This window comes from Triplophysa dalaica, chromosome 2, assembly GCF_015846415.1.
Source record: "Triplophysa dalaica isolate WHDGS20190420 chromosome 2, ASM1584641v1, whole genome shotgun sequence".
Lineage (NCBI taxonomy): Eukaryota > Metazoa > Chordata > Actinopteri > Cypriniformes > Nemacheilidae > Triplophysa > Triplophysa dalaica.
Genome location: NC_079543.1, coordinates 11,310,789 through 11,328,486, shown reverse-complemented (window position 1 = coordinate 11,328,486; position 17,698 = coordinate 11,310,789). Strand labels below are relative to the sequence as shown.

At 34.5% G+C, this 17,698-nt stretch overlaps 1 protein-coding gene across 1 annotated transcript; it reads left to right on the top strand.

Annotated features, from left to right (window-relative positions):
* The first annotated feature begins 364 nt into the window (after positions 1-364).
* Positions 365-2,465, top strand: spcs3 (signal peptidase complex subunit 3). Its single transcript, XM_056731950.1, has 5 exons — positions 365-633; positions 925-1,000; positions 1,095-1,169; positions 1,759-1,874; positions 2,252-2,465. The coding sequence occupies exons 1-5, from the start codon at positions 491-493 to the stop codon at positions 2,382-2,384; spliced, it is 543 nt and encodes a 180-aa protein (XP_056587928.1). The 5' UTR covers positions 365-490; the 3' UTR covers positions 2,385-2,465.
* Positions 2,466-17,698: the final 15,233 nt, after the last annotated feature.

The window sequence follows — 17,698 nt, the reverse complement described above, 5'->3', positions numbered from 1 at the left end:
CATTGTGGAGGGTTGTGTTGGAATGTTTGTCTCATGATACATTATGACAGCTTTGTTTTTGGTTGCATATTACTGCTGTATTTTTTATTGTACTATCATTGATACATACAGTGCAGCCTTGTGTTTTATTAGGATTTAACCCTAGTATGCTCTTATTTGTCAAGTGCTAAAGCATTTGATGTTATCCCAATAAATCAGAGGTTATGTTATATTTATAATGTAGATATATTTATGTAAAACGATAAATAACTTGCTCATTTTGTATGTATGTGGACGCTTGCTGCTTGACTGTTGTTGCAATGCCACGTCCCGACCATAGGGGGGGGCAAAATAACAACTTTTCAAAATGAAACAGGAAGAAGGTCTTGCTTCCGAATCATCTTTGAAGCGACTCACTTCCTGCTTTGAAACATTGTCGTAGCATTTTTCTTATTCTGTATCTCTCTTTTGCAATTTATTTTATTTACTATAATCGGAACCAGACGGAATTATGAACACGGTATTATCAAGGGCGAACTCGCTCTTCGCCTTCTCTCTCAGTGTAATGGCAGCTCTCACATTCGGATGCTTTATTACAACAGCGTTTAAAGACCGAAGTGTTCCGGTGGATATACACGTATCCAAAGTCATGATGTAAGTTAACGGAGCTCTTTCTGATTCTGCTACCAAAACGACAACGATAAGAAAAATGTTAGGGATGGGACTATGCATCCTAGATCGTTTATAAATGTTTATCTTTGGGAACATATGGAGGTTTAAGATGCAGAGCCGATGTCCAATAACAGCGCAGCACGTCAACTATGCAATAGAAAAAAGCGCGAAATATTGTCTATGCATGGAGAATATTATCTGTCATTTGAATTGTGGCACATTTATTAATTGATTAAATTTGAATGAATTAATAATTTACCCTTTACTCTTTAGAAAAAATGTGGACGACTTCACAGGACCAAGAGAGAGGAGTGACTTGGGATTTGTAACATTTGACATTTCTGCTGATATCCTTTCGACAGATCACTGCTGCATTAGTATGAAAAGATGTTCAGTTTAGACCAAACATATGTGCATTGTTTGCCTTAATCCCTTTATTACATCTTCAGCCAATATTCGACTGGAATGTAAAGGAGCTCTTTCTGTACATGTCTGCTGAATATTCAACCAAAAGCAATGTAAGTCTTGACTGACTATTCAGTCTAATCAGAGAGATTGTGGTCATGCTAAAAACAAATGTCAGATATTTCTTTTAAAGGGATACTTCAAACAAAAATGAAAATTCTGTAATCTTTTACACACATTGGAGTTTTCAAATCTGTAAACATTTCTTTGCTTTGATGAATACAGAGAAAGATTTTTGGAACAATGCTTATAACCAAACAGATCTTGACTCCCATTGACTCCCATAGCAGTAAAAAATACAATGGTAGTCAAAAGTGCCCCAGAACTGTTTGATTTTCTACATTCTTCAAAAAAGTATAAAGTATTTTTTCCTACTATGGGAGTCAATAGGAGGCAAGATCTGTTTGGTTAGAAGCATTGTTCCAAATATCTTTCTCTGTGTTCAGAACAAAGAAATGTATACAGATTCGGAACAACTCAAAGGCGAGTAAATGATAACAGAATTTTCATTTTTGGGTGCAGTATCCTTTAGGTAAATCTTACTGTTTGAATGAATGTTGTAAATTTGTTGTAATGTACATTTTCATATGTCTTACTAATTTGTTGTGCTTCTATAATAAACCTTTGTTTTTCCGTTTCTAGGCACTGAACCAGGTGGTGCTATGGGACAAAATTATATTGAGAGGTGACAAAACCAAACTGAACTTGAGGGATATTAAATCCAAGTACTTCTTCTTTGATGACGGGAATGGTCTAAGGTTAGCTTCTTTATTCAGATTATTTTTGACAGTTATAACATTTTGTATAGTGACATGTGAAAGTTTGAAATGGATTGTGAAAGCACAACATCAAATGTAACCAAATGTAATCCTTTATTGGTAAAATATGTATATTTTTACCACAGCGAGCATACAATACTGTTGCCCTTCTTTCGTTTTCTGAAAATTCACAAAGGTTGCAAGCTCAAATAGGCCCAAATTGGTCTCTCCAGTTCATGTACTGCAGCTGTTATAAAAGAAGAACATTATTTGAATATTCCCATACTAGGATTTATATTTAACATAATTGAACTGAAAAGGACACATGGGTTCTTGTCTCTGTGAAATGACTTGTATTTTATTTTTTCCAAATACAGGGCAAATAAGAACATCACCCTCACACTTTCATGGAATGTGGTGCCAAATGCTGGAATCTTGCCATTGGTTGAGGGATCTGGACACAAATCTATCGCCTTTCCCGAGACATACGAAACTGCAAAGACCTACTAATACCGTTCTAGTTTATCCCAAACTGTGTGTAAATGTTGTGTGTATGGGTTTCAATAAAAGCTGGAAAATTGTTTTAATGAGTGACTGTTGTGTATGGAGTTCTTGTTTGTAACAAGCTAAGATTTATATTATAATTTTGCACAACATTTTGTTGTAAATGTAGTGTCACGATTACAGTTGTTCTCAATCGCTTTAGCTCATTTCTCAAAAGATAATTTTTTTCTTATTGAATTAGGCAAATTGCATGAGTTGTGGCACATGTGTGTGAAAGTTTATGTACAATTCTCAACAATATACACAATAACTAAAAGCATATAGCTTGTTGATCAAAACTGATTAGCTTATTCTCAGTGAAACTGTCAATTTTATCAAAACTTCTCAACATTCTTTCATCGTGTAAACCATCACATTCAAAATGATCCATTCAGTTAACAAAATCTATCAGGCATGCATGTACAGTATATTCTGTCAATATCTATGGCAGGGAAGTTTGTAATGTCTGCTAAATCAAGACCAATCAATTGATTTGGAAGCATGTAGTATACTGTATATAGAGTTTGCCCACAGCACAATCATTTATATTGTAGTGTTTTGGGAATTTTCTCCAGCATGTAGGTGGAAAGTATACGACCGTCGGCCACAAAATCTGATGTCTCAGTTAGATGTCATGAATGCTGCTAGTGAGGACATAACGTTACAGTAAGGGTAAGGGAAGGGTGCCCCACTTTTTTCACCGGTGCATTGCAAGAAAAAACATCAGATGTGATGAATCGTTGGCCAGACCAACAAGAGCGATTAGATGTTGTTTTTCATTATGTCATTTTGTTTAACATGTATGGAATATTTACAGTAAAAATAAAGACAACAATTTTTCAGTTTATATGTAACACATTTCTACAAAATAAATGTATTGGATACATCTTTTTCTGGGTTCTACAGTACTGATTATTCCCAGTAAATCTTACCTGCTGTTAGCTTTGTAACATTTTTGTAAATACCAGTAAACAGTCAGTATCGTAAAGTAGAGCATAACTGAAATTTGGATAAGACAATCATTTTCACATGTCTGCCACTGTGAAAAGGAATCTAAGCATTTTGATTAGTACGGCTCCCTCGATGACAAAAACACTTTTGGTGGCACTTGCCAATTGTCTGACAGTAGGCCTACATCCAGCTTCGGAAGGAAGAATGAAATGTTTTGAGTCAGTTTCTATATTTTGCAGACATGCAATATAGTTTGATGTTCCAGCAAACAGTTGTGATCACTGAACTTACAGTTAAGAGAATGTTAAGAGAAATGAGCCAAAGCGATTGAGCAAAACTGTAAGACAAAGTTTACAGAGCAGGCATGTATTTGTTAACCCAGGGGTGTCAAACTGTTCTTGCAGGGTTTAGCTTTATGGCTTTAAATGAATCAGTTTTTACAATAACAGGTAAGGCATGTGTAAAAAGAAAAAATTTTGACATGAAACAAGCTTGGAATAATGACCAAAAGTAAAGTAAGTACATTTTATGGAATGTACTTACAATTAATTGTACTCACAATTCCAAGATTCAGTCACTAGATGGCAGCACGTGATTAGATTTAGAATGCACGTATGTGGATAAGCAGACAAGGTATTTAACTTGCCATCAAAAGCTTCCAGAAATACAGCAGCTAGAAAGATGAACACCAAACATTTTTAGAACATTTAGAAAATAATGTAGCTTACAGATATAATGCATTTTACATACGTGAAAAGGACAGCGAGTGTTGCTGAAATATCGTTTTTATTCAGGCACAGTAAGTATTTTGCAGGTAACGTTAGTATGTATGAAAATATTTAGCAAAGACATAGGCTATGTTTATAGCTATAATTTTCCTTTAACTTTACTGCAAGAAAGCTTATCTCAGAACGTTCCCTTTAACTGGATTCATGATTTCCCCCGGACAATGGTCCAGTCAGGTTCTTATGGGAACTATTTTATTTATTGAACACTTAAAAGTAAATATAATACCCATAGACTTATCTGTAGACTGACAAAAGAAATATTAAATGTATTAACATTACTTAAAGTTGTTTTTGTGTATGTTTACCCATATAACTAAATAATTTTACTGACCATAAATTGTACATTCAGAACATTGCCTACCATGTTAAAATCTAACCTATGTTTCTGTGTGAAAGCACACAATTCCCATTTTCATGGCAACTTAAACTATGAATCTAAAATAGTAAAATAGGCAAGGTTTTTGTTGGCATCGCAATACAGGACAGTTTGTATGGGAAATGTTAAACTAAGTAGGCTGGATAGCAGTTCATTTATCAATGTGTGTGAGCAAATGTCCGACCTATCAGTTCCCTAACAGTGCTAAAAGGGTCCCTGCTGATTCTAATTATGAAGAATCTCTTAATATGAGGGTTAACACATGTGTTCTTATTTTAAAGAGGCAATTCAACGATTTATATTATAGTAGATCTGCAAAAATATCCTCTAAGAGATTCCATTCTCAGTTCCCAGTGGGTCAGTGTGTTGTCCTTGAAAGTGCAGTGACAGAGTTCATGGCTTTACAGTCTGTTATCACTGAGACATCTTCTTATGTGAACCACAGAATCCCATCCTAAGACATGCCAACGGAACAACACTTTATTTAGCTACTGTGGGAAGTAAAAGTCTTTACGGATATCATTAAGCGAAAGAGTGCATTTGGTATGGCCTGAGAAAGTGAGATAATAGACATAAAAAAAATCGGTGTATTTTTGATGCCCCAGAACCTTAATATACAGTACAGTATAAAGGCATTATTTATTACATACATGGCATATGGAATGTCGTTGTTTCCAGGCCACAAACAGATGCCATAAAATAGCATTTAACAGCCGTTTACATGGAAGTAAAAGTTACTATCCATCATGCCCGGAATCATTATGCATAACACAATGTCTGGCATTTGACCTTTGTAAGCGCACAGGCAGCAGTGACTCGTGACTGGCCTCCATGTGAGATACCAACATCACCACCTACTGTATATACCAATCATCGTTCATCCATAACGCAGAGCAGAAATCACAGCTTGTTCATCCTAAATGCCCTGTGTTACATTAACAGCTGTGTTTAATTTCTCAACGCAATAGCGGATCCAATCAATTTTCATACTGTGAGATGCCGACCTGATATTGAAGGTCATTTTCACAATCAGAAATTTTCCACTGCAAGTTTTGATTTACACACAGTGATATTCGGTTTCACTGCCAACACTGTTGTCTCCATTATGATTGCAGTGTCTAGACTAAACATGTCACAAATTTATTTAGAATATTTAACAGAATGTGTGTTCCAAATAATACGAAAGATATATATACACACAAAAAAATGCAAAATAAAAATTATATGATTTACTCGCCCTCATGTTGTTTTTTTAAAGCGATTGTTCACCAAAAAAATTCTAATCCTGCCATCATTTACTCCTGTATGACTTATTCTTCTGTAGAACACAAAAGAAGATCATTTTAAATATGTTGGTAACCGAACAACGGTGGTACCCATTAACTTACATTTGTTTTGTGTCCACACAATAGAAGCGAATAGGTACTGCCGTAGTTCGGTTACCGACATTCTACAAAATATCTTATTTCATGTTCTGCAGGAGAAAGTAAGCCGTACAGGTTTAAAATGACAAAAAATGAAAGATTTTCATTTTTTGTTCAACTATCCCTTTTATGACCTTCCTTTGTTTCTCCAATAACAGTAAATGATGACTGAGGCTTTCAAATCCCTAAAAATCTGCCCATCGTCCTAATATTCTCATTTGTGTTATAGACGAAAGACGGGTTTGTGCATCTGAGGATGTGTAAATGATGACCATATTTTCATTTTTTCATTTGTGTGTGCATGACTATCCCTTTAAAAGTAACATTTCAAAAGGCATCAGTTTTTTTATTGAGAACATGATGTCAACAAATACGAAAGGGCATCTATAATAAAAAATATACAAAACAATAATTCAAATAGCATCAATTGCATAATCTATGCACAGGTAAAACTGTCATCAGCTCAGAAACTACAGCAATGCTTAAAGGTCAATTGAGCATTTTAAATGTGCAGAGAGAGGTTTCAGACTTTACGACTTAGACAAATAAACAAAAGCATGTCTGAGAAGCAGGATGCTGACATATTTTTTAGAAACAACGGACATATTATTTGAGTAACAATCAGGTCTAAAGAAAGAAAGAACAGTCACGGTCATGAGAGCAACATTACTCCCTGGGTTCTTGAGGAGGCCTATATGACTGGTGAGAAATGTCATTCCTGTTTTCTTTTTAACAAACTGTACCCAGAAACAAAATATAGTAGAACCCCTATTGTGTGACCACCATATAATGGGATACGAAATTTACCATTGTATACTTACATAGAATACAATAAGACACTGCTGTTCATATCCAGGACAACCGTTAAAACCATTAAATTCGTACACTGTTAAGACTTTTCATTGTATTTTTGCGGTAACTCAATGGCAGCACTATTGTCATTGACTTTACTGTAAGTGTCCCTTTACAACAGCCTAACTGTATATGTACCTTACAGTAATGTACAATATATCATCCATACTGTAATGTCTTTACAGCATAATGCCCTTACCACAATTTGGCTTCACAGTATTACAACTCTACAGTAATTTTACTGCAATTATAACTTGCTGAATAGTATTGTAAAATGCATTCCTTCATAATAAATTTACAAGAATTGTATTTCATATTATTTTACAATATCTGCCACTAGCGGTACAACATCTATATGATTAGTTTACATGAATACCGTTTTTTATAAATTCAAAATAAGCGACATAAGTCCATGCACAACAGTAATATTTTTATTCAGTACATTATTATTATTAGTTACATACATTAATAATTGTTTTTACAACAAAGTGCCGGATGAAATCATAGCAATATAACAGTATATCTTTAAGAATAATCTAACAATAGGTTGATTGTACATGCACTCAATATTTTGGTTAAAATCTATTATATATAACGAAACACACCAGTATGATATTATTGAGCATACAGGCACAAAGCTTACAAGATCCATTCTAGGCTTGTCTCTGTTCTGGCTCTGAATTTGCACCAGTACATTGCTAGACAGATTATCTAAATATGAACCAAACTTGTTTTATTCTTAAAATTAAACAAAACATAGCATATTTTCTTTCTGTTAATATTTTTTTTACCATTTCACAGAAATAAACCACCCAAAAAATAATTACGTGTGCAAAATAGAGTGACTGCCATGTTGAAATCGATAACTTTAGTTATCTTTAGTTCGGAACAGAGAACGGTTTGCATGAAAAGCCGCTAATGTGAAGCTGTCACGCGAACTCAGGTGGGCACCAGGGTACCGAACCTTGCGCGTGCGCTTTAGCCGATTACAATGTATTCATTAAAACACGTTTAATAAATGATAGCGTTGGTAATTTACCTTGGCTTTGAGCAAGAGTGAGCCTTAAAAATAGAGATTTAAAAATAGTTCTGATAATAGTCAGTTTGCAAGCAGCAGAAAAGCTCTGTAAGCGAACATACGTTACTTACTAAACTTACTTACGTTGTTCTTTTAATCTTTGTATTTTCAATTTTTGTGCTCCACTATTTGTACTTTCTTTCAGATATATTGCCGCTTTTCCGTCTAGCAATAGCAGTACATGAAAATGATTGACATGATTTAACCAGCATCTGATTGGACAGATGTGACCCAAATGTAACATCTATCCAATCGCTAGTTTATTTATTTGTCATATTTCTTATGGGCCAATGAGGGGCTATTTTCTTTTCGCGCTGAAGTAAATTCAAAAATAAATAATCCAATCAGAGGCCCCTAAACAGGTTGGGCCCTAGGATGCAGCCTTTGCAACCCTGTGCGTAAATCCGCTCTTAGTGACAACATGAATAAACAAATGCTGCGTTTAAAAACAACGTAGCTATGTGCGAATGAATGCTGTCTCTTTATTAATCAAAGCATTGATTGCTAAAATATATTCTTTATATGTACCATTACCTATAAATATATATATATATATATATATATTTACAGTATACTGTATATACAAAAATGCAGCAGAAGCACTGACGAAGACAGATGGATACCTTCATAGAAGATCTATGCCCGGTTGCATAAAGCACCTTAAATTCCCATAAGTGTGACACTTAAGGGGTGATTTTTCTTTACCAAAGACAATAGCAGGATAATTTAAGTAAAACTTAAGGTATATTTAAGGGCACACTTAAGGGAAAATTACACTTAAGGTGCTTTATGCAACCGGGCCCTAACCCTCAATTCTGACACAACCAACATTTAACACTAGAATACATATAAACATACAAAACAAAAGAGGAAAATGTCAGCTACAATTTGTTACATATATATATCGTTTCAGGCTCAAAGGTGAATTTATAACGATTCGTAGAACATCTAATTGCCCTTCGTTGTCATGCATGGGGTGGGATCTTAAAAATATGATGCAAAGGATGTGTCCTGTCTCCTATTATTATTTGAGCATTCCTCAGCACTTGCTGTTCATAATTTATGGCATATAATAATATAATATAATGCAAGTCATTTCTATTTAAGAAAACCTGTTCAAAAGGGGAATTACAGCTGTCATATTCTTAGTAATAAACAGTTTGAACACCACTAGAAAGTAAATATATAACGTCATATACATGTAGAAATACAGCAACATAATACTGAGACATCACATTGTGCTATTGATATGGACCTGCAGAATCACAAACAATAACTTATTTTATCATGTAGCAGCAGATTAGCAAAGTAAAGTGCATAAACATTGGTCGCTATGCTGGCGCATTTAAACCGATCATGAAAACATGATTAAAGCACTCATTTGGAGCGTCTAAACTCGTGTAATTTACACTCACATAAAGCCAGAACAGGAACGTCTAAATGCTTCGGTGGTTGTCATAAACATATAAGCATGATTATCTCAATTTATTTCATGTTCAACCTCTACAGAGACATCCGAGCCAGCGGTGAATTTCGCTGTGTTGGGCGTGGTAACGTAAATGAGCTCTGAAATACAGTATGTCACTGTAAAATGTTACGTCATAAAAATACCTATAATGCAATGCATATTACAGTAATTAACAGTAAAAAATGGATTACAGTATTTTACGCTTTCATCGTGGTAAGTTTTAATCAGTCAAATTTGGCTGAGCATTTTGAAGTAAGAAACTATAAAAATTACATCAAACTCTAACAGAGTGGTTAATGTAAATTATTGGTGCAGTACTCTACAAACATCTCTGACAGTATTACACAGTTGAAATATTCATAAAAATGTCAACATATTTTCATAATTAAGAGGCAAATACACCTATGTTAATGACTATTGATTAATTTCAATGAGATATCCACATCTATTCATGTATTTAACTTTTTGTTTAATACATTGCTTATTCCGGTCATCATTTAAAAATCTCAGGCATTTCGGGCTGCAAATGAATTAGTTTGTTGACCTTGAGCAGCAACCATGCTTTCATTAAATTCTTCTTTGAGTAAGAGGAATTTGTTTGTTCTGTATTCAAAACAAGTTTTGGAAGACAAAGCAGACCTTGTACTCTATTAGAGACATGCATGTAAATAAACTTTAAAACATGTCCCCTATTGTGAAATGCTTCCTGTAAGAGCTGCCTATCATGAACAAGACCAAACCCTCTTACTCTTATTACTGGCTGAGCTCTACAGAGCTGACTGATTTGGAAAAAAATAATGATAAGAATGCAAGTTCTCTGCTGGGGGTCTGGCTTGTGTTATAATGGAGAGGTTAAACGGGCAATTTCAGGCTGCTGTTGCCATGGAGATGACTGCTATGGGTTGTCACATCTGAGTGAGCGGTAGAGATGCTGAAAGATGGAATGCTGGTCAGAGGTCTGTTTTGAACAGCCAAAATGGGTCAAACATAATATTATATATTATAATTTCTTGTTAGACTCCAAATAATTTATGATGTACTGTATCGCAGAAGGTTTACAAAAACATACTTTTAAGCATTACCTCATTTTTTATTGTATTCTACAAAATGAAATCTATCATCACCAAATCATTTCAGAGTCATAGGAGTAGTACATTTTATTAACCCTATGCCAAACATTTTTGAGACAGGCACAAAAACAACATTCATTTCAAAATGAATGTTATCGATTTTAACTATGTTCCAATCTAATGTAGCCAAAAGCAGATTGTTTTTGAGATCCATCAGCAGCTATATAATTGTAAAATGTTAAGGGTATTGTGAAACCTTAAAATACACATTTTGGGGTATTACGTCATTATTTGGACCACTTTGGGGAACAGAGGATCATGATTTTACATGTATGCATATGTCAGCTGCTTTTATTCAAAGCAACAGCGCATTGAATTTTTAATTAATATACAGATATATATTTAAAACTGAATGTGTGTTTTCTGGGGATCGAATAAATAATATTTTTGTTGCAATGCTCATTAAGCTATAAAATAAAAAAAAATATTTTCCGAATGCAAAGTACTAAATCTCTACTAGAGTGGTGTTGTGCTCAATAACAACTCAGCCGTGTTTACAAGCATGGCTGTAATCCACATAATTCAGTACAATAGCACTTTTACCTATTTTATATTGCTCAATATATTGCAATCATATTGCACAGGTCTGAAATATTTGACCAAATGTCTGAAACTCCTGTGTACCCTGACACTGATGAACACTGGAGGTCTTAACAAGGTTATCTCATGTATATTTCCTCTGAGATCTTGACACTATGTGGGGGTGAGTAGCCTGTAACAACACAATCACAATAGATGAGGATTTTTTAAATTCCAATTTTAGGAAATTAGGGAAAGCACTCACTTACTTTGCCTCCCTATTAAGTCAAATGAAAGTATGTTACATACCACATATCTCCACAAGGAGGAGACAACATAGATTGTCATGTCCTGAAGTTATTTCTCAGATTTCTAGTTCGATCCAGTCGAGGTAATGAAAGCAATACAAGTGTGCTAATAATCTTCCATCAGAAAACATTATGTATCGCGTAAATAGCTTAATGATATCGCAGTTGTTAAACATGGTGTGGAGGACACATAGTTTAATATGACCAGAACATATGTTCAATTATTTGTTTACACACAGCTGTGTCTCATAAACTGTGTATATTTAGCATGACACTAAAGACTGAATAGATATAAAAATAAATCACATTATTTCAGTATGGTAGTCTAGAATAAACTTTTATTAAACCATTTGTTATAGGATCCCCCAGACTGTATAATGTACAGGGTCCTCATTTCAAACCAATTGAAACAAGGCATGTGGTCTAATGGACAATTTAGTCTGAATTCAGTTCGACAATTTTTTTCATTAATATTCAATATTACAAAAACTAATACTTGTGAGTATTTCTATCTAATGGAGATACATCATGCAAATGCATGATTGACCAATTAATTATTATTCATGAAATTTCTTTAAATAAACTAAATGAAGACCATCCCTGGACCTGTTGGTCTCAAGAATATGATCATCATTATTGCAGCATACTGTGCAGGGGACACCAACGTTTTCTGCATGTGATGAAGTCTGACACTAATCAAGGCAAAAGACTATAGTTTTTTTGCTGTTAAAAGAAGATTGCCAATGATAGATAAAGCATAATACATGTAGCAGTACAACTGTATGAATCTGAAGATCAAAGAAGCAGATGTTAATGAATAGTGATGAGAGAAGACAGTTAACACAAATAAAGAACCGAAGTCTTTTTGCATTCAAAAGTGCATTTCCAGTATTTGATTCCTCCAGCTCAGTTTTCATGAACATATGTCATTCTGTGTCAAAAACCGTAAACCGCATTGCAACTCGGTTGAGTTGGCCCAAAACACCATCATTTGACCTTTGCTGTCTACATTGGACTGATATTTGAAATGTTGGGGAGGAATATTAGTAATCTTATATCCAACAAACCAATTAAATGGAGATTCAAGATGTAACCAAAAACCAAGACATGTTGTTTAATGCACAGATTGATTGAAAAGAAACACAAGAAGGTCTACAATAGCAAGATAAATGTAGCCATTAGCATTCCCATTAATCTCAATGGCGGTTACTTAGATGAGGAAAGCTGTAGCTAAAGGGGTGAAATTCAGGAATGATACTGGAGGCCCACAGGTGGGGGGAGGGTACACAAATCAGGTAATATTGATGGAAGGGGTCAGATGGAAAATACAGTCAGTAGGGATCAAGCAGTTAGCTGTGGACATATCTAGAAGTGAAAGATTCATTACCTGCCATCTTTGTACAAGGGTGCACAATTCTACTGCCAGGTTGTTTTTTTTTCATTCTGAGATGTTGGTTCTAGGAACGCTTCAAAATCACATATTATTACAATGAATATTTGAGATTTATATGTTGCATAAAATTTGACTTTAAATCATCATCATTGGAAAAGGGCTTTGCGGCAAGATTTCATAGTTCTGGCATCTAGCAGCATGAAGCCCTTAACTTTTACAGAAAGGCCCACATCACAAAAACCAAAATATAGCTAAAGAAACGCTTTTAAAACCACCAGTGCTTTAAAAATTGTGCATAAGAACTTTTGTAATAAATGTTTTCAAACATCCTTTGTTTCCATGCAAACCTGGCATCTCTAGGGTCGAAAGACTCACTGTAAGCCAACGCAGACAGAAACATTCTATTTATGTCCCACTGTGTTATGTAGTGTGTGTGTGAATATTTAATCGAAAGCATCCCTCTTTATCCACCGCTTACATTACTGAAGCAATATAGTCTCTCTACATGAGGCAATATCAAACATAACATAAGAGTTTCACGCAGGAAACAAATCAAAAGGAATGTTCAGCCCTCTTGGAGCAAAAACACTGCAGCTTCTAATGCCAAAAATATAAGCTATTTTATAGGTAAAGGGATGGAGAATTCTTGTTACAGTATGTTTTATAAAGATTGGCATTTTACTGCAGTGTTTTCCAAGACATATGGATACTGTACAAAATAATGTATAATTTTAGTCCAACACTTATTAATCATCGCTTACTTGCTGCTGTATGTTATTTTTGGTACTTAAAGCGATAGTTCACCCAAAAAGAAAATCTGTCATCATTTACCCTCTCGTCATTTCATACTTGTACAACTTTCTAAGATATTTTGAAGATTGTTGGTTGACAAGCAACATGCTTTATGCTAATGATGCAATAATATAATGTGTTGATAAATGTAATAATATAATGTGTTGAAAAAATGTCAGCTACAGAGACCTGGGCACAATTCACTACCACAGGAGATTTTGTTTTGTTCTGTTAAACACAAAGGAAGATTTTTCAGTTGCTAACTTTCTTCTTAATGTCTGCTTAAAAGAACAAAGACATTAATACAGGTTTGGGACAACTTGAGGTTGAGTAATTCAGAATTATATTTTCTTATGATGGAGTAGAGTATCCCTTTAAACCTGAAAATATACGCTGATGATTGACTCAGACTTGGGGAATAGTGTGAGTATTAAACCTGATTTTACCTGGCCTGAGGTTTCTGCTCTGTGGCTTCCCGTAAAACCCAAGCCTTGACAGAAATCAAATCTGAAATGCCTTACACAAGCCTAGCTCCAAGCTGTCATCGGTGAGGTGATGCTAAATCACTCATCTCTCCCACATCACCACAGCAGATTATTAATGAACACTGTTTCTGTTAAAAATATACACACCACACCTGCAGGACCTCAGCTGAAAGTTTACACAGGTTTGGGACCAGTGTCGCAGTACTATATTTGTGACACTCATAGACGGTTTCAAAGTAACAACATAAACAAGCGTTACTGCACATGCAAGCTTTTTTGGCCCAAACCTATCTCCGGTACACATCCACAATGAATAGAGGTCATATAGTTTATTTCTCATAACAAGTAAAATGATTCAATTAAGTAAATTAAACTAGCTAGCAAGTTAAAAGTATGTCTAGCCACTATTGTTTTGGATTACCAGTAGAAGTACCGTTACATTAATAAAATCTTAAATGCGAAAGTTACACAAACCATTCAACAAATTATTGAATAAAATTAACATAAAATATGAATATATATTTATATTAATAAATAAAATATAAAAATTAGCCACCATCCAGACAGATCAACAAACAAAGACTGGAAGCTAACTTCGGGCCAGGCACACGCGTCCGATGAAACCCTCTATAGAAAAGGTTGTAGGGAATGATGTTTTTCTTTGATTAGCAGAGAACTTGAGGTTACAATGTGACATGATGAAATGTGTGAATGTAATACTAGATAGCAGTACATGTGTTGCACGTCAACATGATTTTGTTTCTAGTTCAACTTCCCAATGTCATTGTTGCTACTGACAAAATGTATAGCTTGAATTCACTGTTGGTTGCATTGAATGAAAACATCTAGTCTACACGAAAAATGTAATCATGGCTCGATTTATATCACGGTTATGCCTCATATAATTGCATCTGGCATAAACCTTATATCTCCAAAACCACAACTTTTCAGGAAAAACAAATGGAAAAGCACAATTTTTCAATTAGTTAAACTCTGTGTGGTCAAAGTTGACAAGTTCTTTTAAGTACATTTCATTGGTTAAATATTTATCAAACCCACAGACAAACATGAAAAGTGAACAATAGGAAAATAAAAATCATGAAATACACAGAGGCATAATATAAATTTAAATTGCTACTTCAGCCATTTCCCTGTTTCTATTCACAGCAATAAAGTAAATATTGATAACATTAAGACCATTTTAGATTTTTCTTGGGCAAATTATATATACAGCCATGGAAAAATTTAAGAGACCTTTTAAAATTTTCATTTAATCAGCATTTCTTGATGTATTGTGGCCATTCCAGTCCAGTGTCTGTTGAATTTCAATAAAATCAAACCTCAGGAGTGACAAAAAGTCGCCCACAGCTATGTGAAAGACTGACAGCATGACAAGAGACTATCACATAAACAAATAATTTTTGAACTTTTCCTAAAAACATGCACAAAAATGACTTAAAATGCTTAAAAGTGAATACAAACTATGTTTTCTTTGCAGTATTTGAGGTCTGAAAAAATACTGAGCAACTTTTCTGTTAATTTGTGAAATCCAGTTTTCATTTTTTTATTAAATGCAAATAAAAACAATGTTTTATTTAAATTTGGTTTAAAAAAAGTTCACAGAATAAAACAAAAATGATCATTATACCTAAACACATTCTTATAGCAAGTAATTGTTTTTTCAAACGGTGTCTGAAATGATCGGCTGTATTTATCAGTTTACATGAGACAGACTTTCCTGTCACCATTTTGTGTGTGGCAAATCAAAACAAATTAATGTACTCAATGTTAGAAAAAAAATCACATGTATTTCACATGAAACCTGTTTTATTTGTAATAAACTCAGAGAGTACATCTTAACTCTGAGTAAGCCATATGCTTCATGTAAACTCAATGTCACTCATGTAGACCTTCTGTAGAATAACATTCACCCTCAATTGCTAAACAGACAAGCGTGAAACGGCAGAGGTCTTCTACATGTGGTATGCTGTACAGTAAATAAAAAGCAGTCTGTATGGATGACTTCATTCATTTGGAATACTAATAGTAGCAGCATTGAAGATGACTGTGTCTCATTAAGCAACAGATTCACATCCAAGCCCTTAACCTATTTCATGCATCACACAAGCATCCACAGTCTAAAAGAAAATCAATGTACATGTTTACGAGCATAATGCTGTATAAAATAAAAATGTTGTGAATTGTTTTGCTGTGGTTTACCACACTAAATGAGGCCATGAGAGCCTTCAAAGTAATGTAGAGTGACTGTGACTGTTTTGACAAGCAGTGATTTTGTTTGACTTTCACGCATCTTTGTATGCATTTCAGGGATTAGAATTCTTTGAATTTCATTAAGTTCATTAGGGGGTCAGACCTTTTCAAATGATGGATCTTGTTGGATGAACTGATCCCTACGGACAAGCCAGAGGTTTCTGTCAGACCAAGAACCTACACTGTGTAACTGTACTAAAGTAATGTCATGAAAAGCATAAGCATGATCCTTTGACATCTGAGCAAGATTGATTTATTAGTTAAAAATGTTCAATAATCAGCATGCTCAGTAATGTAAAGCAGAATTCAAAAGTGACAAACTGAATAAATCAATTTAATATGAAAGTAATATTTTACTGCATTACAATACTGCAACTCTTTTCAAAATCTTATTTGATTATTTATTTAAATCTTAATTTTGGAGCAATACTATATGTACATTTAGATTTTGTACATTTATGACGGACTTCTTCAATTATTGTTAAAACCTTTTACACAAATTGTTAACGCTGATTTGTCATCAACTCATATTAAATTGCAAAATGTGAGTGTTTTCAGACTTTTTGACCCCGTTGTAAACGAGTAAGAATAGTTGAGAAAAGCGCCAAGCTGATCTCAAAGCCAGAATAGCTCAGAGTTCAGTCTTTACGTGGCTCACATCCAGATCTAGACGCCTGAATTTGGCTGTTACTTACAAGCACTCATCAACACTTTTTGTTTGACAAAGACTTATCTCTGTTTACTTAAAATAAATAAGCTCTATAATGTCTGAAAACTTTGCTTTTCTGATAACCAAGCAGGTTGAGACATCAGTATCTGAGCAGTCTTTAGAAAAAAAAAATTCTGCCATTCTCTCTTATAAGAGATTGAGGCAAGAATTCCTCATTACTTAACCAAAGCCCCGAAAACACACTGGGTTTGTTTCTCCCAGCGGATTAGTCTGTCAGAACCTGGCAAACGTTCATGGGAAACATACCTCCTCTGTCTCTCTCTTTCTCTCTCTCGTCTGCTTGTCTGGAAGGGTCTTTTTCCTAATTCATAAGTGATCTGGCCTCAGTCTTTAGAGGAGCAACAGTTGACTTTGTTGTTTGAATGACAGGTGCTATAGATGTACTCAGGTCTTGTATGATAATATCCAGAAGCTTTTATACTGCAAATGAGATGCTGCCGCCCTCACCACATGGACCATGTGTGGTCCATATCCACCTTTATTGCATTTGGTGTATTACTATACAGACATATCTGCTCATGAATAGGGAACAGAATCTTCCTATTTTGAACACTTGGCTCCTGAGGCATCCCAACACTGTTAGATTGTATTTAATTTTAGCTATGAACCAATGGTGAAATGTGTGACACTGTATGTCCAGTATAAGAAGTGCTGATACAGCTGCATTTTCTCTCAGCTGAATGTAAAGCATTATATACTTTGATAGCTCACACTTA